This window comes from Alligator sinensis, unplaced genomic scaffold (assembly GCF_000455745.1).
Source record: "Alligator sinensis unplaced genomic scaffold, ASM45574v1 scaffold448_1, whole genome shotgun sequence".
Lineage (NCBI taxonomy): Eukaryota > Metazoa > Chordata > Crocodylia > Alligatoridae > Alligator > Alligator sinensis.
Genome location: NW_005841870.1, coordinates 910971 through 935219, shown reverse-complemented (window position 1 = coordinate 935219; position 24249 = coordinate 910971). Strand labels below are relative to the sequence as shown.

General features: G+C 41.5%; 1 protein-coding gene across 2 annotated transcripts in view; it reads right to left on the bottom strand.

Moving 5' to 3' along the window:
* COG2 (component of oligomeric golgi complex 2) overlaps positions 1-24244 on the bottom strand; it is a 42690-nt gene extending 18446 nt beyond the window's left edge. The window contains exons 1-9 of one of the 2 annotated variants that reach the window (XM_025194848.1): positions 24124-24244; positions 17253-17410; positions 15913-15978; positions 14726-14806; positions 13959-14062; positions 12441-12549; positions 11369-11548; positions 6935-7059; positions 5602-5728 (exon numbers count right to left, since the gene is read on the bottom strand). In XM_025194848.1, coding sequence (XP_025050633.1) covers positions 5602-5728; positions 6935-7059; positions 11369-11548; positions 12441-12549; positions 13959-14062; positions 14726-14806; positions 15913-15978; positions 17253-17309 — 849 coding nt within the window. In that variant the 5' untranslated portion in view covers positions 17310-17410; positions 24124-24244. Of the gene's footprint in view, positions 1-5601; positions 5729-6934; positions 7060-11368; positions 11549-12440; positions 12550-13958; positions 14063-14725; positions 14807-15912; positions 15979-17252; positions 17415-24123 lie in introns of both variants that reach the window. The other variant, XM_006016975.3, reaches the window with a different exon arrangement.
* Positions 24245-24249: the final 5 nt, after the last annotated feature.

Below are 24249 nucleotides of genomic sequence, written 5' to 3'. Positions count from 1 at the left end.
CTGCCCTGCTGCTCCTCTCCTCCACCATCACCACCGTTTCTGGGCTGCCCAGTGGGGCAGTGGTGGCATTGCAGAGGAGCTGCAGGGCAGCCTGGGTGCAGGCTCCAGGCAGCTGCAAGAAGGGTCCATTTCTCCCCTGCGCCGAGCAGCACCTTCTGCCTGGATGCCGCTGCTCAGTGTGGTCAGGCAAATCCAAAGAAGGCACATGCCAGGCTGGGGTAAAGGCTGTGCCTGCGAGTTCTGGCTAGTCCACTCCTCCAGGCCGAGTCTGGAGCAGGCAGGGGGCAGGGCTGTGCATATGGGTCTCCACCAGTACCATCGGGCTGGGACCAGTGGTGGTGGCAGCCAAAAGGAGCCACTGCTGCCTTGGTGGCCTAGAAAGGCAGGCCAGCTGCGGAGCTGCCCCAGCCCTGCTGCATGCCCAGGTGAAAGAAATTGGGGGGGAGGGCGCAAAGGGCAAGGCTATCTGACCCCTCAGATTTATTTTCCCTCTGTAGCAGTGGGAAGGGTTAACAAATTCAAGGCAAACTTCCAATAATTCAATTCTATACCTGAAAAATTATAACAAATTTGTAATTTTTTCATATATAGAAGCCAAGTATGGGGAGGGTCATTTTACGTTCAAGTAAATATGGTATATATGTATGCCAGCTCCCTGCCTGGAGAGCTACACAGGCAAGCTCTTCTGCCAGGAGGCACTGGAGGGCTACTCCCTGGGCCACCCCTGCCCTTAAGGGAGCCCATTACTCAGCCTGCCCTCTCTCCTCCCTGGGAAGGGGGCAAGGTGTCAATAGGCAGCCCCTCAGTTTTAAACTGCCTCATGTGAGATGGGGTTTGGAAGGCATTCTTCTGGGGCTGCAGGAAGGCTCCAGCCTCAGGAGTACCTGCCAGAGTGCACCAGCTGAGGCTTGTTCTGAATTAAAATAAAAGTAATGAATTAAAGAATACAGGTGATCCAGAGAAGGCATTTATTAGGCTACTGTATGGCCAAGCATAGCAGTTGCTGTTACAGACTTGGTATACTGCCATAATGGAATCTGAACTGCTCCAGTATTTCCTTCAAAATGGAAATAAATTAATTCTCAGATTATGATTACCATGGAAAGTGCTGCCTTGAGAATAAACACCACCAAGCAAGTAACACTGTACATTCCCTCACTGACTCTAGCAAGAATCTCTTCAAAGTATTTAGCCAATCTCATGGGCAAGCTATTTGCCAGATCTATTTAGTAAGCAGACACTGGCTTTATGGAATAGACCAGAAGGAACAGAACCATCACCTTCAACAGAATATCTTTACTGCAGTGAAGTGCATTTGTAGCAGTTGGCCCTTACCATCTACTGCAGTACACTGTGTACCACTGTGATGAGAATTTCTTATGAAGCACTAAAACAACCACAACCAAAGTCTCAGAGCTGCTATTAAGTATGCTGCTTTTGAAAATTCACTTGGGTCTAAAGACCTACCGATATTCAAGTAGACTCTTAGGCAGCCTGCAACAGAAGCACTGTTTTTCTTGAAATTTAGATCTAGTCACAGTCAATATCACTGAGTTGGGGATACAAATTATATCATGGTTAAACTACATGAAGGAAAGATATTTTAAAAATTGTGCTGAAGCATTTATGAAACTACCCCCTTCCTCCATTATAGCTGTATGTAAACTAGAATGAAACCATAAGATCAATGGAAATAACATCCAGAAGAATGATAGAAATTATAGATAGCTTTTTCAAGGCTTCTTTCTTATTAAATCCAGCACTCCAAAGAAGATGAACAGTACATGTTATTGCTTTAAGCAATGAGTGCTTTAAGTAATAATGTTCTAGCTACAAATGCAAGCCGTGTACTCAGAACGGTCCCTTATTCCAGTTGTACAACAGGAAAAAGCACAGAAGCACTCATCTAGTTTTTTTTAATAATGACACTGTCTAGCATAACAGAGGACTCAAAGTTCCAAGTCCATTTTCACTACTTAATAATGTGTTTGCTAACCACGGACAAAGAGCTTAATGGAGACAGTATCTTTGAAACTACCACCAAAATATTAAAGCAAGGGGCTCTAGAATTAGATTCCTAAAACTGCAATTAGGCACTCAAATGTAAGTGCCCTTAATTTCTGAAGTGTGAGCATCCACAAATCTTGCTGAACTCAACCAAGGCCAGAGGTGCTGAAGCTGTAGTCAATTTAAAAATAGGTTCCTGTACTACACTTGTTCAAGAGACAGTTGCAATTAAGAATACTTTCCAAGGGTTTTTCCACCCCCTTATGTTTATGTTCTGTTTACAAACCCAAAACCTTCAAGCCAGAAAAGATAACTTTGTTATTTTCTGGCTCTCAATTTTTCACACACTTGTTTATAAAATACTAAACCGAGAAGAGAAAGTAAATAGGGATTTATTATTTACTCTCTCTCCCAGTACAAGAACTAAGGGTCACAAAATGGATCTAGCAAGTTTAAAACTAATAAAAGGAAGTTCTTTTTCACACAGCTTATAAGTAAAGTGTGGAACTCATTGTCACCAGATGTTGTGGAAGCTGACAGTTTAGCCAGATTCAAAAAAGGACTGGACAAATTTTTGGAGGAAAGGGGCATCAATAACTAGTGAGCAGGGGAGTTAGGAATACAGCCTCTCAATCAGAACCTGCAAGACCTTAAATGCTGGAGGCTGCAAATGAAAGAGGAACAATGGGAAAAAAAACCCCATGGTCATACCCAGTTCACTCTCCCTTTGCAGCATCTACTCTGCCACTGTGTGACACAAGAGACTGGGCAAGATGGACCTATTGTCTGACCCAGTAAATAGCAATTCTTGTTATGTCCTTACTTGCCAGTGAGAACCATTTCATGCTGAGATTCTTAGAGTTGCAATATCTGAATTAGGAAAAAATATAGAGAATGATTTAAAAGCATTAAATGGGACGTTTTAATGTCACAGAAAGAATTCTCTTTGATTTTTAATGAACACAGACATAACAGCATCTTGAAATTTGAAATTTAAAGTTCTGGGTTTTAGATAACAGTATGTTAAATGATGCCAATTCCAATTGCTAGGTTCTCAACAATTAGCCTTGGAGTAACTCTAGAATGGATGCATGATATAAATTAAAGTAAAATTATTTTCAACTAAATGACGGGTCAATATTATCTTAATATAAAAAGACAATCACAAAAAATTATTCATTTAAACATGATGTCACCCCTTTCATTAACGATATAAGACATTCCAATTAAAACCAAGCAGCATGCAGAACAAAAGCACAAGGGAACTTATGATTTGTCACACAGGATATTTTAATGGAACATTTGAAAAGTAAATGATGTCTTACGGAAAATTAAAGTACATTCTCATTAGAAACAAATGTGCACACCTCTGCTTATGTGGGGAAAAAAGAGGGGCCTTTCTTCTTTAACTTTCTTATGATACTTGTTCCTCATTAAATCCCAAACCAGAAACCCTTGTGCTCATGCTTAACTTAAATAATGCAGTTATTCTCATACTTAACATCTATGTGCATGAATTCTAAGGGAAACTAATCTATTTTTATTATGGATAATTTTGCACAAAAGCAGGAAGAACACCTGTGCCACATCATTATATGGGCAAAGCATTCAGCATTTTCTTAAACAGTCTGACCTATCCTGTATGCTTTTCCTGCCCCTCTAGGATAATTTGTTATTCTCACCAACATCTTGATAGTATTAATAAAATCCCTTATAAACAAAACTAATTTGAGGTGAGGTGGGGAGGGGTGGGGCAGATTTATCCCTGGATTAAGCGCGCTCTAAGAAAGAAAACTAAAATCCAAAGGAAGAAAAAGATAATTTTGATAACTGTGTTTAGATCAGGATAAAGAGAGCTCACCATCTGACATGACACAGCAGAAAGCTTCTCTCTCCTACTCTATCATGGACTTAAGTGACCAATTGCATTCTCAGCACCCTACTTTACATCAGACAAAAAGTTTTCTGTTGGCAAGTGTCAGTAAAATGTCATCTCCCAGACGCACACAGCAGCATTGCTCACAGTGAAGAAAATATTACAGTGCAACAGGTTCTTCCATACTCTTGAGTATTCATTTTTAATAAACACTTTTTTAATAAACATTTATAGAAAAGAAGCACTCTTTCAAGCTGCCATTTCTCTCCCCCCAAGCCCCAGTTCATCTATAAATTTCCTCAAACAGAGAAGATGCAAAAGTTGCTAAAATTAAGTCACAGCATTGTCTGTGGAAACAATAAGACGTAAAGGTTAAAAGAGTAGGATGGGACACCAGACACCAAAGGATGCTTTTTACCTTCTACAGCACAGGGCATGTCATTTTGAATACCACAAATTACTTCCCAGAAGTTTAACAAATATAATAGATGCCCTTTTATGGCAGTTGCAGCCTTAGACAAACATTGGGTCTCTTTTTACCCCTTTCACTTTTGTGCATTACTTCTTTAGCACAAAAACATCTACTGCAAAATTGAATGGTAAGGCCAAATTCCCAAGACTGCACATCTCTCACTAATATTTGTATGTAGGGGTGCACCGATTAAGATTCTGTTGGCCGATACCGATGGCTGATTGTTAAGCAGCCATGTCGGCCAATACCAGTCTGATAGCCAGTATGTAGGCCAACAGCAGCATCTGGCCGTTAAGTTTGGGGCGGGGTGGGGGGGGAAGGGTCATGGGTGGTGTGTGCAGATCGAGGCCCCCCACAGTGAGGGAAGGAATGGGGCCAGGGCAGGTGCTGCCCAGCCCGGGCATGGCGTGGGACAGAGTTGTGGGCGGCGGAGAAGGGGAATGGCTTCCCACTGCTCCACACACCCCCAGGGCAGGGGGGGCAAGGGCAGGCTGCCCACTGCGGGCTCAGGGCCAGAGGCTGCGCTAGCTTCTTCCCTATGTGGGGGCTGGGCCAGGGATGTGCTCAAGGTGGGTGGGGGCAGGGTGGGTGGTGGTACTGGGAGGAGGGGCTACAGCGAGTTTTTGGGTGGCTGTAGCCTACCCTGTAGCCCAACCACCAGCGCCACGTGCCCCACCCCAGCCCAGCCCCCCTGACCGGAAGAGGCCAGTGCAGCCCCAAGCCCAGAGAGAGCAGCCTGCCCTCGCCCCATGCATAAGTCAGGGGGGGGAGGGGGCGGGGGGCAGCGGCACATGCCCCCCATGCCTCCCCCAGGGGTGCTTGCAGTGAACCCCCCTCCCCCCCAGCTCCGTCTTGCGCCTCACCCCAGCAATGCCTGCCCCGCCCCACTCCCTCCCTCACTGTGGGTGCCTTAACGTCACTGATAAATACCACGTGCATGCGGGGCAGATCATCAGCTACACTGGTCAAAAAAGCTGATTGCAGATCATGTCAATTTTCCTTTTATCAGTGCCAATCTAATCTGGACTGACATATTGGTGCACCTCTATTTGTATGTTCCCTGCCCATGTATTTGAAAGTAAAATCTGTTCCCATGAAAGTTCATGAAATGATCTCTAAAACAGCATGTCATGAAGCAATAAGGATCTTCACAATAAGATTCAGAAAACCCAAGCTAGGAACCATGACTCAGTCAATTCTTCCTTGTATCAAAGGCTTCCCGCTGAAATCATTTAAATTTAAATACCTCATGAAACACTTCTGGATTTCCAGGGTTAAAAAGCGTTGGCAACTTTTCTTCTAAACCACGTACTATTTCCGGCCACACTGAATTCACTAAAAAGTCATATCCGGGAACAGTATTTGCTTTTTCACTGCAATAAAAGTTTCAATTATTCCAAAGATTTTTGCAAAGGTATGTTTCCCTAGCAAGTGCAAGCTTGACGGTAATAATAGTAAAAAAACCAAACTCTGTGTTGTGTACAGTGGTTTTGGATTAAACAAATATTTACATAAGTATGTCCACTCAACTAAAAATAGTTCTTTCCTTTACAATTTTTCATGTCTGCCTATCCTCACACCACTCCTATTCAAAGGAGCCGATCAGTTCCAATTTAATATACATTCTAGAAAATCAACCAAGACTAATGTACATTTTTAGTAATTCTGGAAAACAAGTACTTCTCTCAGCTAAAAAAAATAATAAATCGTAGTCTAAAACGCCAGAAATGGGATGGTGGCGGCAAGTAAAAGGAACTCCTCTTTGGAATTCTTCTGAGTCAGACTTCTATATGCAGCATTTTTATTAAGATTAAAAAGTTACCTAGAGTTTGGATCAGACATTGAGAACAGGAAGAACATGAGCATCTATTGCTCTGATTTACTAAAGTAGAATGATAACAGAATGTTTTTAGTATTTAACAAGAAGGATTAAAACCTGCTGAGGGATTAACCCAATTGAAATGTTAGTAAAATGTGTGAAGACGTAAAAAGCACAGCAATGGATGTGGCTAATTAGAAAAGCAGTTCTGTAGTCTCTAGAGGCTAAATCCTAAACATTCACTAACTGCAACAGTCTACTGAGTTAGCCAACCTGTGAACAGCTTAATAAATGGATACAATTTAGTAAACTAAAATAATGGGCAAAACAGGCAATTTAATTGCAACAGGAATTAAGTGCGTTTGAGAAGACAGCAAAGAGAGGTACCTGGGGTGGGGGGACAATACAATAACTTGAAATTTGCAATCTCCAGCAACTGCCCTGTGCCTTCTTTGAATGAAGGACACAAACAAGTTCCTTTATTTCAAAGATAAGTGGCACATTATACTGTGAACAGTACTTGGTACTCTGCTTCATTATTCCAGGCACATGGTTTCTCTTCCTTCTTGCTTCACTACAGGGCCAGAACAACTTGTTCACAGCCTTTATGTTTTTTCCATGTGCACATATAAAAGAGAAACTGCACTGATTTTCATCTTTAGGGAAAATCCTTTGTGTGCTATAGTTAAGTCATGCAAACCACTGCAGGAGTGTCCAATAATCAAAACAGCTTTGAGGACAATAGCTGAAAGGTTGTTACCTTGAAATAGCTCCCCCTGTTACTTCACGCAGGAGACGGCAATGATGAGGAACAAACTCCAGCAGCTTATTGTACATGGTCTGAAGGCCATTAGGATGAGATTGAACATACTGTTCCACGATCACCTGCCAGGAAGCATTTAGCATGAAATATCAGAAAGGCGAACATGAAGAAAAGTAAACTGATGTAAAATAACACGCCTTACAGTCAATAAATATTACAGCTACTACAGAGTATTGTAACATACAGGATAATGTTTATATACCAGACTTCTCTTCTAAGTCTAACCTAAAACCAGTTTTTAATGTTACTTGTCATTTTGAGCTATATATTTTCTTTATCTTATGCAGCACTCCTCTTGCAATTCCAGCGGCTCGTTATTCTTCTAATAAGAGTTTATTGAAACACTTAAATACAATATGCTAATAACAACGCAAGACTGAACTAGACCAAGCAGCTGGCAAAATAGTGGCAGTTCCTGCATTTCAGTCATGTGAAATCTATCCACTCCTGTTTTATTACTAAGTCTCAAGGCTCCCCCACTCCCTCCTCCAGCTTCTATTACATGTCCCCTACCCCAGAAGGCAAGGTGGGCCATCATGGTGCTCCCACAGTACTGATGGAGCCAGCATCCCAGAGTGCTCAGGAGGCACAGTACAGCAGGGGAGCTTGAAGACAAGCTGCTGAAGGTGAGATGGGGCTCTGTGAATGGTGCAGCAGAGGGTGGGACACTCACCCTTTTGGTGCAACAGTGCACATACGAGTGGTACAAAAAGGGGGAGGAAGGAGAGGAGTGCTCTCATGCACATATGGTGTGCAGCCTGGGGGCCTGTGGCCCCCACTGCTGTCACTAGTGGCGCACTGTCACTAGTGTCACTAGTGGCGTGCAGTTGCTGCTGGTGTGGCTGACTGGCTGCTGGATGGGCAGAGCCCCAGCTGCTGACAAGGTGGACAGTCCTGTACTAAACTATTCATAAATGATCTGGAAAAGGAGGCAAGTTGTCAGGTAGCCATAATTATTCAAATAGGTCAAGATCAAGGCAAAGTACAAAGAACTACTGAAGGATCTGGCACTATTGAGCAACAGGCCAACCCAATGTCAGATCAAATTCAATGTATATAAGTGTAGAGTGGGATTATTTATTTAACTCTCTCAAAATACATGAACTGTGTGTCAAGAAATGAAAATAGTGGGTAGTAAGTTTCAAACTAACAAAAATAAGTTCTTTTTCACACAGCATGCAATTAAAAGGTGGAACTCATTGCCACAAGATGTTGTAGAAACTGACATTTTACCCGGATTCCAAAACAGATTGAAAGAATTTTTGGAGGAAGAAAGGGCACCAGTAGCTACTGAGGGGGAGTTACGGATATAGCCTCTGACTCAGAACTTCCTAGATCTTAAATGCTGGAGGCTCCAAGAGGGAGAAGAAAGAGGGGGAAAAAATCCTCTGGTCATACCCTGTTCACTCTCCCTTTCAGCATCCACTCTCTGCCACATGGCACAGGATGCTGGGCTAGATGGACATACAGTCTGACCTAGTAAATGGCAGTTATGTTCTTCTTAAACTAAATTAACTGTTAAACAGTCCATCTCCAGCCACTTGGGATTTTCAAGATTGCCATATACTGATGACTGCATTTTAAATGCTACAGGAAAATGTGTGTGGGGGTTTTTTATTTGTTAATTTGTTTGCTTTAATTTCCAAGGGGAAAAGTAACAACCATGAAAGTTGCTTTAACAATTTTAAGTTTGTGAAGAAAAAAAAAAAATCTTTCCAAAACCTACACCCAGCCTAATCAAAAATCCACAGTAGTCACCTGAAAACTTTCTGATTTTAATGGACAATGCATCAGGTCCACAGTCCCTTTAAAAGTGTTTGCTACATTCAGTTTTCAAAATGAACCTTTAATCTAGTTCTGGTAAATTACTAGACAATCTGTGAATACTAAAACATAAGATACAGTGAGCTCTTTATGCTTAGGTATTTTATTTAAGTGAATTACTATTTGTATTACATAGCACCTGTAAATCTTATCACAGGATTGGGATCCAAAACAACTACTGTTTTTTTCCTTCTCTGAGCAGAAAAGAAACTGTTAACACTAGTGATAGGGGCCACGGATCACCTGATACAAGTAAAGGCGGTCAATGCTTCACAGTAAGAGCATAAGGTGAAAATGAGGCCGGTTATCAAGCTTCTAGATACAGATCTCTCTCATTACTCAAGGAAGAAATGGTAGTAGGTGCAACAGAGTCAGATCACCTCTTGCAATTAATGTACAGATCAGCCAGCCTAAGACTAATGGGAACTGCAGATATGGCAACCAGTAGCTAAAGGGGTTTTGCAATGAGACCACCTGCAGCAGGTTTATGGTCACTTCAACCTATGTGTTCAAGCATGCAGGCCAAGCTGAGAAAGACTAGAGACTGAGGAACAGAGGTCAAAACATGAGAATGTGCTCAAGCATTTAAGAAACAAAATCCCTTTGCTACTTGCACTGGTTCTGATAAAGATGCTATTGATTCTCTACTTTAAAATGTTTGCCATCTTTTGCAAGATAGCAGCACAACAAATGTGGTATAGTTAGAAAAACAGCTTACTTCTGAGAGTAGGGAAAGAAGATGCAGTACCACCCACTGCTTGATTACATTGCCTCTGAGGGACAGAGTACAAGAGCTTGATTAAATCCCTCTAAACTCAAAGAGCAGTGGCCATAATAGAAAGTCTCAAAGGTAAAGGACACTGAAAATAAGCGATTAAAGCAACCTGTAACCCAAAGCCATGAAATGAGGATGAAAATTATGCAATACTGAAAACATGAGAGGAAGAAAACATTGCTACTCTTTTGCACTTTGGGGCATACATTTTACAAACATTTTGCTCTTTAGTAGAAAAAGTTATGTATGTCATCACCAAGGCAACGACATAGGTATTATACATATTTTCCCCTCCCAGTACAGACATTGTATGAATGGGTCATGTCTTTCAGAAATATATTGTTGAAAGTTTTAAGATACTAATTTTAGGAAAGAAATGTTACAGCCTTTAGCTGATAGCCTAATGCGATGCATTTGTTTTAAGAGGAGAGTGAATTTACCTTCTATGAATAATTCCGATTTATAATTCAGTGAAACAACAACAAGACGACCACCTGGAGTAAAATAAATTAGATAACATCCTTGCAGAAGATATTCTAAAAGGGATGTTTATTTAGATCCCAGCAAGGAGCAGATATCCTTCAAAATGCTACTGTAATGTTATCTATATGTGGTCAGAATTTCTAACTTAAAAAAATGAATACCCTTACATACTTTCACCACTTGATCTACACTAATAGTTACAAAAGGCTCATTAATAATGAGCCAATGCCACTCAAGAGACTAATTAAAATTATTACACAATTGTTTTGTGTGGCCATTTCAGCATGCAATGACCTACTAACTGACACACCAATGACAGGTTTTAGCACCTTAACATGAAATCCTAGAAAGAGCCTGAAGCCTGACTTACTATAGCCATTTTTGTAAAAATAATTTATGCAGCCTTCAAGTTGAACCTGTAGTAACAACTAACTTAGAGCAAGTGATGAAAGTGTTAGTGACAAGCTGTTGTTTAATCTACAACCATCATCTACTGCTATTGCTAGTTCACTTTCACTGTTGGGATGGTTTGGGGAAAGCATGGGAAAAAAGTGCCCAGAATTGAGAGATCTAATAAGATTCTCTCTACGCTTAAGACTAAAACCTCATCTAGGCAGGTTTTGTTCTACAACAATAATTTTAGGGAAATCTCTCACTGTTCAATTAGAATTAGTGCTAGCTGCCACAGGAATATCAGGGATACTAGCCACCCACAATTTCAACCATCATGTTGCCAAACCGTAACCAGAGCAGGTCTTGATGCTGCTGTAGAAAAAACCCTTGCAGCTGGTTCCTACACCAGTGGGTGCAATGATGGAAAGATTCGGTAAACCTGGCAGCACTGATGAGGTCAGAGGTTGTTTATTTTTCCTCACAACACATTCTCTTTCGGCCCAATATTTCTAGATAAGCTAATCAATCTGAAATAAGATTTTTTGCTTCTTTAACAAGTATTTTGTAATTGAAAGGTTTGGTTTACTTAATTACACTTGTTGAAGTTTATATAGTCATTATATTTTGTATGGCTTCGGCTTTTTGATTTTCACCACTGCCAGTGTCAACTATATTTTAAGGTAAGTTAAAAACTTATACAGGAGGGAATACTATTATGGAAGATGAGATGTTAATTATTTATTCCCTCTATGGAGGTGGGAATAGAAACAGCATAACTACATAGGAAGTATTGAGACCACTACCCAAAAAGGTATTAAGGTGCTAAATGCTATATGAACAGAAAAGGTAGGCATGTTTACAAAGAATTTTCCCCAAGCATTTGCCTCTTACCTTACCTCATCTACATACGGTTTTACAAGCACCTGACCAACTAAAGCCTCTGCATCTCGTGTTTTGTCAATTGTTGCATATGTCCGTAAGCAATGTCGTATTATGTCGACATTTGAAGTCTGAAGGCCTTCTAAGAGCAACCCTTCCAAAGACTGCTGCAACATGGCTGTTATTCCAGCTATACGCTATAAAAAAGAAGAGACAGTACAAACATAAACGCCATCCTACTAATAGGAGCTATTTGCAAAGATGTTTCAACCTTAGCGTTCAATTCTAAATTGAAAATTGAACAGTAAAAGTTGTGATAACAGTCGATATCAATTTAGCATAAAATCCAATTAAAACCTTATAACTTATATTTATCAGTTATTGCTGCATATTTAGCGCCATATCATAAAGTAGCTACATTTAACAAAGTTACATTACAGAAAGAAAATTGCTTCCATGTAATGAGAAGTCTATCTAGTAAATGGTTTAGGATTTCACCTACACTAGAGAAGTAAGTCAAATCAAGCTACTTCCTACCCTTTTTCCCCTAGAAATACCACTCTGATCCAGGCAGAAAAGTGGGAGCATTACTCTCGGCTGGTAACTGAACTGCACATCACCAGCTACAAGTGGTGGCCTTACGAACCACCTAAGAATCAAAAACTATTACCTGCAGTCCATGATCCACAGCTAGTTTAGGACATTAAGGTACATTAACTGAGTAGACTGGGCACACCATAATTTATGCTTCAGTCTACAAGATAAGCAAACGAAGTACAAGCAATTCCAGCCTCTAAATCTAGGCCTTGTTATTGTGTAGACTTCAAAGACAGTAGGATGATATGCTGACATTTTAACTTTCATTTTCTACTCTTATTCTGAACTCTTCTTTAAGTGTTGGAAAATAAAATCATGAATGCTCACAGAAAAAGTACTAGAAAAACAGCCTTAAAATTGGTCAAACATTTCCCTCCTAAACACTCATTAAAACAACAGTTAGACTGGCAGACCTGTTTGCAATAGGTAGAGGGAGACATGCCGATACTTCTGTACACTATTTATTGGGTTCAATTTTTGAAGGTTACTTACTGGTCTCACTTTGTCCAAAAGGGGCATTCCTTTGCTTTGTACTGCATGGAACTGTAACTGGTTAAATTCTGTGGCAATTCTCTCTAAAACCTGTCCAGTCAGAAGGGGGCTGGAAAAGAATTGACATATGCAAAAATAACAACCACTAGTTTAACATGCAGGAAGGTCTCCCCAAATAAGTTCACTTCCACCTAACAGACAGACATATAATGGTCTGCCTCCTAAAATGTCTCTATCCATCTATAATAAAAATCATAATGCTAAAAATAAGAGATGTATTGTTTATAACTATGCACCAATAATGTCTTGTGTTCAAGGGGCAAGGTATGAGGTTCAGGGACCAAGTATGGTGTGTCTTCCATAACAGTACGACAAAGATAAAAAGGGAAGCAGCAGCTGTCACAAGATTCTGCCTCAACAGCATGCAGCAGTGTTCCTTGTATTGATGTTTCCGCTGGTCAAGGGGAAAGCCAGTTTTACAGAGCTCAGCATCTCTGGCAAAGAGTGAGCCTGGCTGGTGAAGAATGCTTATTCCTTCATACACCTGAAGCACAGGAACATTAAAAATGGCAATCTCTGGGGACATAATTGTTCCTTCCTGACCCCAGCATAGCCCCACTAACCTCCTCAGTTTCTTACCATTCAATTGCTACTCCACTCTTGAACTCAAGTTTCTACTGCATCCCCCTGTGTGTGGAAGATAAATGGAATGTACATGGCCTTCTTACATCCATTTTCCCCTCATGGTCCATCCCTGCCAGCCTGGTTGCCTGTCCTCAGTTAGACTCCCTTCCACAAAACTGAAGATTAGCAAAATAAGTCTCCTGCACCAAAAGGTTCATGAAACCTGCATTTTCTCTGCTTACCAACAACAGCAGAAGGGTGGGTTGTGAGAGGCAGAAGGCTGGCACTTCAGCTGTAAGACAGCTGAAAAGAGAAGCCCTCCATCCCCAAATAAAGATTGAGGGGGAAGGGGGGAGGGTAACTTGGGTCCCTGAAGTTGTTAGAGCAGTCTAGGCACCAGTCTCATTTCTCATGAAAAGTTTCCCTCTCCCATAGATGTTATGAAGTCAATCTTCAGATGCCCCAGCCTGCCTTCAAGTTACGTGAAAGTGAGGAAAACAGGAAAAGTTATTCCATGTTTTTACTCCCAAACTGTATTGGAGCTTGTGGCACATTTACAGGATTTTGTAAGGAAGGCGTTAGACATTTTTTACAAACAGGTTCAAAATGAAACAGGACATTTTGGGAAGGTGCATCCACTTTTACTGAAAATGCCATCAAAAAGTAGGAGGCATTGAAACCTCTGAGTTCCATATTTAGCTAACTGTCACTTTGCAGAAGAATAAAACTGACAACCACAGCAAAGTACAGTCCTGATGTTTATTCTGCCCCAATGTTCAAAACTGCAAAGATATGCACTGGTGTTCAGAAATTCCAGTACACTATAATATAATGAAACAGAAGCTGGACTAGTTGATTAGGAATAAACCTCAAGCATATTTATACATCCCTTACCTGTTTGCCTCTAGTGAAGACAATTCTTTTGAATTTTGGGAATGCAGAATCTTCTCAATCTTCTCAACTGACTGAATAACATGGATAAGTCTCAAGACACACATCTGTTTAAAAAAAAAGAAAAGTAATATTTAGCATTGTGTTTAATCTCATTCACCATTTCCTAATTAACAAGTCTGAAAATGTTTTGTGGGGAATTCTTTACATTTTTTATTGGAAGTCTTTATCATATTAGGAAACTCGGTTGGTTTAATACTTTAGCTCTTCTATTATGCCTATCACGATACGTATCAATACAAATATTTTAATGCATTTCCAAATAAGTGTTCTTGACCCAAAGCCCACAGGATCTGTCATGTTATTTCTTGATATCAACATTTTAAAAGCTCTCCCCCTGCATGTCTGTTAAACTTCAGTTAATTTTGTTATGTAGAAATCTACACACCAGTACAAAATTAAAAGAATGAAGAAAAGTAATGCAATCATTTAAAAATAAAAAGTAAAGATGTTAACATGAATGGTCTGACTTAAAAAGGAAATTCTGGACTTCTACTCAATCTAGCAGTGCACTTATACCCTATCTTATGATTGTAGGGGCCTCCAAATAAGGTATGAAATATATGAAGCCTATACATAGTGGAATACAAACATTCAGTTCCCCCTATGAATTTCTTGTTTTAAGAAAATGTCTTGAATTTTCCAGTTAGTGGGAAAAAACACACAGAATTATTCTAAGTGAGGTCTTCTCTAGTCAAGGTCTGTTGTACCTTTTTTCTTCTAATGTCCTCTTGTTTAGACATATGCTCGTCTACTGCTCGAATTCCTTCACTGACACATGATCTAAGACTCTAAAACAAACAAGTGAATTTGAAAGTCTGACTTCAGGAAGTGAAGAAACAAATCTTAAATGACACCAACTTAAAATCTAGTCAACTAAGAGACAATACTGTCTGCCTGATGAGCACTATCAATATCTGTGGATTTATAACCATTTTCCAATTTTTAAAAAATGTTTCCACTACAGCATGAAAGACCTAAACAACAGCAAAAGCTAATTATTGACATAAATGGAAAATTAAAATATAGTGTACAAACTGCTCACAAATGCAAAACAACAACAAAAATCCACACCCCCCCCAAAAAAAAACCCCAAATGAAAAATAAGATAAATATAACTGAAAATTCTCCCTTATGCTACCTGTTACAACCAATGGGTAACAAGTTTTTAGCCAAACCACATCCACTTAACCAATACATTTTTAAAGGCAATATGGTGTACATATTAAATTTCCAAGCCTTATACAAGCACCCTCAATGCAATTTGGTTTCTTGACACTGAAAGTAACATGTGGGTTTACACAATGCTGTCTATCTAAGAGACTGATGAGATACTAGCATGCAAGCAGTTTTCACCTGAAAAAGTAAATGGTTTGAAGATTTTTTCCCCCCCAAACAAATCCTTTTGGATCAGCTGCAAAGAAAAATTTTGCTAATATACTCTAGATACTAAATTAGAGTCATATTTGATTACTTTGAAAAGGGAAGAAAGTTGCCTGTGATTAAATCAAAGGACAAGGAGGGGGAGGAGCAGGGAAAGGTGTTTTTTATTGATTGTTCTGCTATACAGATCTGTAAATCACTTTGTGCCTTTTCCCCTGTAAAATATAATGTTAGTATCTCACCACAGAATGTGGCTGCTCTTTAACACACACTTTAGGTCTTTCAAAAAAAAGTACTAAAAAATGCAAGACTACTACTTGATACTAGGCTCCTTACATCATGCTGCATTGTCCAAAAAGGTAAATGTGAAAAGATAGCTCAGTTTTAGTTTTCAGTCTGAAACCTCCACTAATGAATTATAAATCTGGGTAATTTAAAAAAACAATTAATATTCATAAGATAAAGCATTTAAGTTTACCAAACTATTTTAACATAACAATTGGTATGAACATACCATGACCTCTTCTCGTAACTGTCCCAATGGCACTGAAAGCTGGTTAAGGGCTTTATCCATGCCCACCTAAAGAAGTTACCAAAACATGCATTACTATAATCAAATGACTTCCAAATTATTTCAGTTAACGCATTTTTTTTTTTTTTATACAATCCACTAGTACAGCACTGAACTATAAGCATGTCGGAAATTAAATACATACTATCCTCACAAAAAAGTCATCTTATCTTAATTCATTTGAAATGATGATATGCTAATATGATTGTCTGTTACTGTAATACAGGGGTGTCAAACTCACCTCATGCCCTGGGCTGGATCTGAACCAACAGGGCTCCTCATAGCCTGCATCCAGCCCAGGACATGGGGTGGCTCTGGCCCAGGGCGCACAGCGATAGCTGCAGCTCTAGCTTTGGCATGGGGCATGCACTGGTGGTGGCAACTCCAGCACAGGGTGACAGCATGGCCAGCAACCAAGGAGATAAGGCCAAAGTGGTGTCAACAGGCAAAGTGGCTGAAAGACAAATAGGGTGGCATCAGCCCTTGTTTGTCCTCCTGTTGCCAATCACCACATCCAAGGGCCCCAGATTCTGCAGCAAGCCAGCTCCCCAGTCATGACTCTAGTTTCCAGCTCTGGATAGACTGTTTCCATATGTTTGACAACCCTGCTATAATGGAGGCATCCAAAAAGATCAATGAGACTATTGGTGACAAAAAGCACAGAAAAATTAAGAAAAATAAGGATCTATGAACATTGTGCATTTGTATGTTGTATTCTGTTTTATACCATAAACATAAGAACAAACAAAATGTAATAAATTACACTTAAGGGCAATTTATTTGTTAATCACCAGTATGGAAGGCAAAAAGAATAGAAGATGTAGCAGAGAAGACATTTTCTTTTGACAACAATCTGTGGTGATTTGTTAACTGAATTAAGTTATTACACAGTCTGCGTGCTTATAAGCATTCATAGTGGAATTTCAGACCTTTACCACTCGAGGTAAATACTTTATTCCAGAAGTGTTCTATGTACTTGCTCTTCACATCAAGTATTTGGGAAAATTCATTACCTTCATATGAACATATCTTTTAAGAATAAACCAGGGTTGTTGTTTTGCATCTTGCTACAGATGTGTAGTAGCTATATCTACAGGATATACCTTTTATAGTTTCTATAAAGAAAATAAATACTTTCTAGTATCTCGTAATTTGAGGTTCAACAAGTTAAGGGTTCTTTACCTATAAGTGAATGCCTTCTTTTCTTGGGCTATGTGGAGGCATGATTAAGATCACGTTGAAAAGCGGAACACAAAAGTACATAACCCAATTTGAAAACCTACCAGATTTGTTGAAAGATTAACAAAGTCTGCATAGTCCTTGTTTATGAGCTCTACCATAGCAGTTTTTAGGAGTTTATAATAGAGTTCCAGGTCATCTCTGAGCTCTTCCAGCTGGACACGTTTCCTGCAGTCGGACACAAAGCGATCGACGTCGAAGTCTGGCTGAAAAGGAAATAGGTAACAAGGTACAGGGATGTTAATAAATAGTCTAGACTAAAGAAAAAAGCCCGCTTCCTATAATAAAGCTTTTTTGGTTGAGTTTAAAACAGAAGTACAAGCCCCTTCCTGGAAGGCGCAGAGAGTCTGCTGTAAGGTTTTAGTGAGTACTGAAAGTGGTAAGGATTCTCCCAGATGCAAAGATGTAGCTATTTTGTGAAAATATTGTTACTGTTCAGCTAATATAAAGACTTTTCAAATGAGGGATTTGGGGATTTGGAAGAACATTATAACAAAAGGGCGAGCAATTATTTGGGCCTGAGAGCCACTTAGGGAACTTTGGTGAGTTGTTTGAGGGGGTGAAGGAGCTGACCCAGCCTGTGTGACAGCTCACCGAAATTCCCAAAGTGGTTCTGCTCTGCCCTGAAGCAGATGGCTGGGACAGGGCTGCAGGTGTATGGAGAGTGGCATCCAGGAGCAGAATGGGCAGAAGGGGATGGGGCTGGGATCGCAGGGCTGTGACAACGCAGGGCTGGGACCAAGCCATGATCTGCCCCCTACATGTCTCTGCAACAGGTGCCAGCTCTGCAGCAGGGGTGTGCAGGGAGTGGACTGAGGCTCTGCCCTGGGCCCCAACCCCCATAACATCGCTGCCTGACAATCTTGGGACCTATGTGTGCAGGGCATGTGGCCAGGGTGATGGGATAGGGCCATGGATGGGCAGGGAGCCGTGTCCAGGAGGGGGATAGGTGGGTGGGGATAGGATCTTGAGGCAGGGACAGCATGTGGCCAGGGCCCAGAGCAGAGCCACAATCTGCTCCCTACATGCCACTGCCCACAGAACCGGCGTCCATTGCGGGGACACATGGCCAGCAGATTGCAGCTGTGCCCTGGCCCTGTGCTGTCACCGCCCCATCATCCTGGCCCCTCCTACCTGCCCCACTCCCAGATGCTGCTCCCTGCTTGCCCACGACCCCATCCCATCTGCCCAGCCACACGCCCTGCCTATGCAGCTCCCACCCTGGTGGTGGATGTGGGGTGCCTGGGCAGCGGGGCCAAGTCTGGTGGTGGCAGCCAGATGGAGCCACTGCCACTGTTGGGAAGCAAGTCCAGGTGTCCCACCATCTCAGCCCCACTGCATGCCTAGGGGTGGTGGGACCAAGGGACTCACCGCGGGCTGGATAAAAACCCTTGGCGGGCTGGATTTGGCTCGCGGGCCGTATTTTGCCCACCACTGTTATAAAAGGTCATGGAATAACAGTGTCCTAGTAGACAGCCTGACTTAGCAGCATCTGTAGCACAGGTAAGCATTTGGGAGTTGTTGACAGATCTTATTAGAAATGGGTTTCTAGTTTTCTTTGAAAACTTATAACCAGACTGCATAAGATAATAAGTGAATACGATTTACACAGACCGGATTCGAATCTACCTCATGAGTTTGACATAGAGGAGAGCTTGAGCAGGATTCTGCCAAAAACTACCCACTGAGAAACAAACCATAACTCCCCCCCCCCCCAAGCTTTCATTTCTAATTAAAATTCTAGCCTATTCTTTAGCAGAGACAACTTTGCTGTTGCTAGGAGTACATATTTAACAAAGGCAAAAAACACAGATATTCAAACCCTGTCTAGAAAATGCCTAGGAAAGAGATTTTATTACTTTAATAAGCATTACATTTTTTTGAATGCACATTCAACTTTTGGAGACATTGTGCTTGGATGAGGACAGAGCACAACCGGCAGCAAAAGTCAATGTAGCCAAAGTTTCTATTTTTGTTATCTAATGACCTTTCACTGGAAACAATTTAAAGGCACCAAAAAATATTAAAATAATACCATATTTTTGGTGTATACTACAGTGCACATTTAAGAAAGAGATAGACCATTTAAAACCCCCTGGAGAATGTTAACGCAATCCAGCTTCCTTCTCATTGAACTGGAAACTATACTTATTGAAAAAATTAGGTAAATTTGGTCGAGCCAGCAAGACAATAGATAGCACCTCAGTTAAAGCTTTGGGTCTACTTTGAGTAGAATGCAAAACTTGTCCCAGACAAATCGCTTTTCTCATTTCTATATCCTATCAACAAAACTTGTTTTCTATAAGGAAATAGCAGTGTGTATTACTTTGATGTACATGAACAGTAGCAATCAGCTTTTATATACAATTCATGAGGATACAGACATAGAATTAGAGAGTTCTAAAGCATGTGTGAGTGCAGTATTTTTGGTTCTACACATCTCCAGGAGAATACCAAACCAGATGGAAAAAAAAAAAAATCAGATCTATGTTTTGGAGGTAATGCAATCAAAACGTAATAGTACCAGAAAAGCTACTGGATAAGTTTCATTTATAACTACACAGGCATTGAAATAGGACAAACATTTACCCAAATGAGCATTTAGCCAGAAACCAAGATTAGCATACCAGCAGAAAGCTGTCCTAGGAAACATTGATCACAAATGATCAAGTACTTAGTTTTATATCACATCTAGAAAAAAGCCATCCCAACGGAAGAATGCTTCCTAGTACCATATTGGAACATTTGTTCAGAACTGACCCCAAGGCAAGAGATAGATGTTTCTTGCATTTCCTTTGGAGATCTGCCAAGCCACTGTAACTAGAATCAACCTAGCTTTATGTAAGGCATCTTATGAAAAAAGGCAAATCAAAGTTCTGGTATGAAGATACAAAAAAATCAAGGGTCTCTCAATGGTTTAAATCTCGTTTAAAAAGCACCTGATTAGTCATTTAATGCAATCTGTGAAATACATACAGCTGAAACTAGTTTTAAAAAAAATAAACACACCAAAATCAAGCTCAATTTGTTTATTTAATCTCACCCCCCAATAAAAAAGAAAACACCTCTGTATACTACCCTTGAAGATTGCCGTATTATCCAGAGGAACAATTATGAAAATGTCTAAGATGCCAAATACACAAAGTGAGAGAGACATAGAAGCCTATATATTCTAAAGACAACTCAACTCTTCAAGGCAAAAGATATCTGATCTTACGTTCATTTTCACACTGCATTCCCATTATCCAAATAACATTTTCTAAATAAATAGGAACAACAAAATTGTCAAAGCATTGATTCTTTAGAGTGACTACCTCCCAACTTTACTACCAGAAAAGCAATCAGTTGGGACTCTGTCCACAAATAAGTGGGATTAAAGGATGAGATTTTTACCTAACAGGTAGCAGAACCTAAATTCAGCTGACAGGTTGGTTATATACCTGCAATAACCACTACTAGAAACAGAGAGCTGCCATGCCCAACCTAAAGTTTACAAGACTGATACTGCACTCTCAGATTATCCTTTTCAGACACACTATCAGGCCATTAAACACCAACAGTTCTGTGTAACTGTGATCCCAGCTACTATATTTGCAATTTAAAGTATTATGAAATTTACATGATAGCACACAACTTTGTAACACACTATAAAACAGTTATTCAAAGGGAAAAAGTTTACAATGTATTTTAATTAAATTTGAAATTAAATTTTTCAATAAGTCTTACTAGAAAATGTAACATTAACTACTATCTGGAGTTTTTCTTAACTAAATTTCTGCATTATGTCACTTGTATTTCCATTCACTTCCCCCTATTTTCATGATTTTTGTATAAAGGAACACTGGATTTTATACACACGTACAGCGCCTTGACATGGTGGCAGTTATCCTGTGAGCCAAGTCAATTTACTAACACAACTAACTTAACTAACACTGCATTTAAGTCAATTCTGCTCCACATAGATGTGTACGCTCTGACAGTTAAGTCAACTTAACTTTTTTAAAGTTGACTTACCTGTCAGAAAGTTAGTACATGTGTACGCACCCCTCGAAAGGATCTCAAAACACTCCAGGGTGCTCCAGCACTATGGCTGACAATCACTGCCCTAGACAATGGTGACAGGCCCAAATTGAAAAATAGAATATATAAATAAAATAAAGGCACTCATCTAATCTAAATATCCTCAATCTAAATAAGACCATGCCAAAAACATTTCTCAGAGCAAAAAAGAAAGAGAAAAAAAATTCAATATACATTTATCAAGAGGGGTGCTTTTCTGCCTGATGACTAGAGTGAATTATTTTCTGATTAAATAATTTTCTATGGAGAATGCTGATTCCTCAAGAGCAAAACATTTTGCAAATGTTACTTTTGACAAATCTCCCTAACAACCACAGGTGGGTTTCTGACAAAGCACTGCCTGCCAGCTCACTTGCTCAACTCCTCAGCAGCAAGCATGGCTCCAGCACCACCCTGCAATGCCAGAGGACTCAGTCCAGTGGCACTTCTGGCCAGCCTGACAGCCCTGGGATCCCTAGCCATGGCCCGAAGGATATCTGCTCTTGAAGCCCATCACAGGACTTCTAGACTCCTGACTGAGGCAGCCAGCTTGGGAGCCATGAACCTTGGTCAAGTGAAGAAGATACACAGAGGCTGACCTTTCCAAGGACACGCACATTGTGACTTTCTACCAGCCCTAATGATGATTACAATTGAAATAGGAACTTTACCACCTGCAATACTGAGCCATGACAAGGAGGCTTATTTTATTTTATTTTATTTTATTTTTTGCACAGGCAAAGCCATCATCAAGCACTTTTATAAAAGTGCCAGAGGCTCAATTTACTAACTTTTTAAACTCAGCTTCCAGCAGCAGTGACATTTTTACCCAAATCTGATACAGAAACAGCTGAAGTCCCTAACCTCGGAAACTGAGTCTGCTACTACTGCTATGAACCTAACCCACCTCCAGTGGCAGTAAACCCAAGTCCCAAGTTGGACATGAACAAACAAAGTATCAAATTCATCCATTCTCTTTTGTGACCATCTAATTTAAAGGTTAGCCTTTTTTCTTTTACTTCCTACATCTCAGTTCTCGCTGTAATATAGTTTTCTAGCTTTTTCAGTCTGCAGATTACTTCATAAGAGAGCCTCACCCAGTGCCAGTCTCTCTGTATTGCTACTGCTTGAGGTTTTCAAAGTTATTGTAGCCATGACTGTTCTAGGAAATCCCCAAGCAGCAAGGATCTTTTGAGATACCTTTTTCCTGAACCAACCATACAGTTGGGACAAGCTTTCGGACATCAAGTGCCTCTCTCTCAGGTGTTTCTAAAGTCATTTTTCAGATTGCCAGAAAATGCTTTACAGAGCAGCAACAGCTGCCGCAATCCACCAACCAGGAGGGAACTAGCAAGGGCCTGTTCTGTGACACTGGCTCTACTGGCTACAGCATTCACCCTGTCTGGGACTAACAATGAACTCTGAATGGCTCAGACTGGGTTTAGGTGGGCTACGGATTGTTAAGGGTTTCCTAGATCTGTGTGATGCCCCATTTCCCTCCTCCCTCATCAATAAACCCTGTTATAGGGCAATACTGCTTGTGCATGGGGAAGTTCATTCACATGGGAACACCCAAGCAGAAATCATTTCCCCAGGTTTCGGGTAGGAGTTTGAGCCAAGGTAAGAGTTATGTAGTACCCTTTCAGCTGAACTGGGTGCCTCCTACTGCCTGGCAAGTGGGTTGTTATCTCGCAGCATTGCTAGTGCTGCCATCTGGCATGTGAACTATCACAGCTTCAGCGTTAGTGATGCCACAGGGGTCACTGTGTCTTCAGGGCCTCTGAGCTGCATGCAGTTCACTGGAGGGGAGAGAGGTCAGGCTTGCCCTCCCAGCCAGGGCTCCACAAGCCCCCTTCTTGCCCTGTAACCAGAAGCAAGTCCCCCTAGGCTGGGGCCTCCAGGAGCAGGCACATGTTTCATTACATGGCATTTACAAGATGCAAAAGGGTGAAAAGAAAGTAAACGGGGGTTTATGAGGGGCTGCATCTCTCAATGCCACGAAACAAAAGGGGCAGGTGCTCAGTTTAAATGGAAGTTCTTCTTCAGACATGGGGTGGCTTCAGCTGGGAACACACTGCCACTGGAGGCAGCAGCTGCTGACCGACTGTGCAGCCAGATCCCAAAAGCGCTCGGACCCGTTCCCTTGGAGGAACAGGGCATCGATAGCTACTGAGCGCAGGAGTCAGGAACATGGCCTCGGTCTGGGAACCTTCCAGCCTGGAGGCTGCAAGCAAGAGATGAAGTAGGGAAAACCCTCCTTAGACCCGGGTCACTCTCCCTTGCAGCATCCACTCTCTGCCCCGACCCGATGCAAGTCTGCCCCGCTGTTAACAGTGTGCGCGCAATGTCTGATTCTTGGGACAACTAGTAAGAAAAGCAGAGAAAGCAGCATGGGTCACAGGCTCAGCACAAGGAAGGGCACCAAGGGGTGCAGCAGGTCTATTTGTCCCCTTTTAATCAAGGAGCATGGCAGGAGACTGGGCAAGATGCATCTATGGCCTGACCTGCTCACTGGCAGCTCCTACTTCTGTTACCACCTTGGGGCAAAGCTCTTGAGGCAGGGCAGGGCAGTGCCAGAGGAGCTTGGGAGCCCTCCCCCTCAGACCTTTTCCCAGCCCCTCCTCTCCTCACTTCCCCCAGCCCCAAGGCACGACAGAGCGCGCATGCGCACCGCATCCTCACCGACCGCCTAACCAACACCCCCAACACACACCCACCAGCGTTCGACGGCACTCATGTGCACCACGTCCCCCCTCCCCCCCGCACACCCACCAGCGTTCAACGCGGCGCGCATGTACACACACACACGCACGCCGCCAGTCCCCGGGCGCCGCCCTGCCCCCTAGCCCCGGGCACCTTCATGAACTCGTCTTTGTCAAAGCAGAGGTTGTCGGGGCCGTGGGGCAGGTTCATCCTGCGGTGCTCCATCCCGGCCGCCACGGCCGGACGTGATCGCTCCCCTTCCCCTCTGCCCGGCCGCGG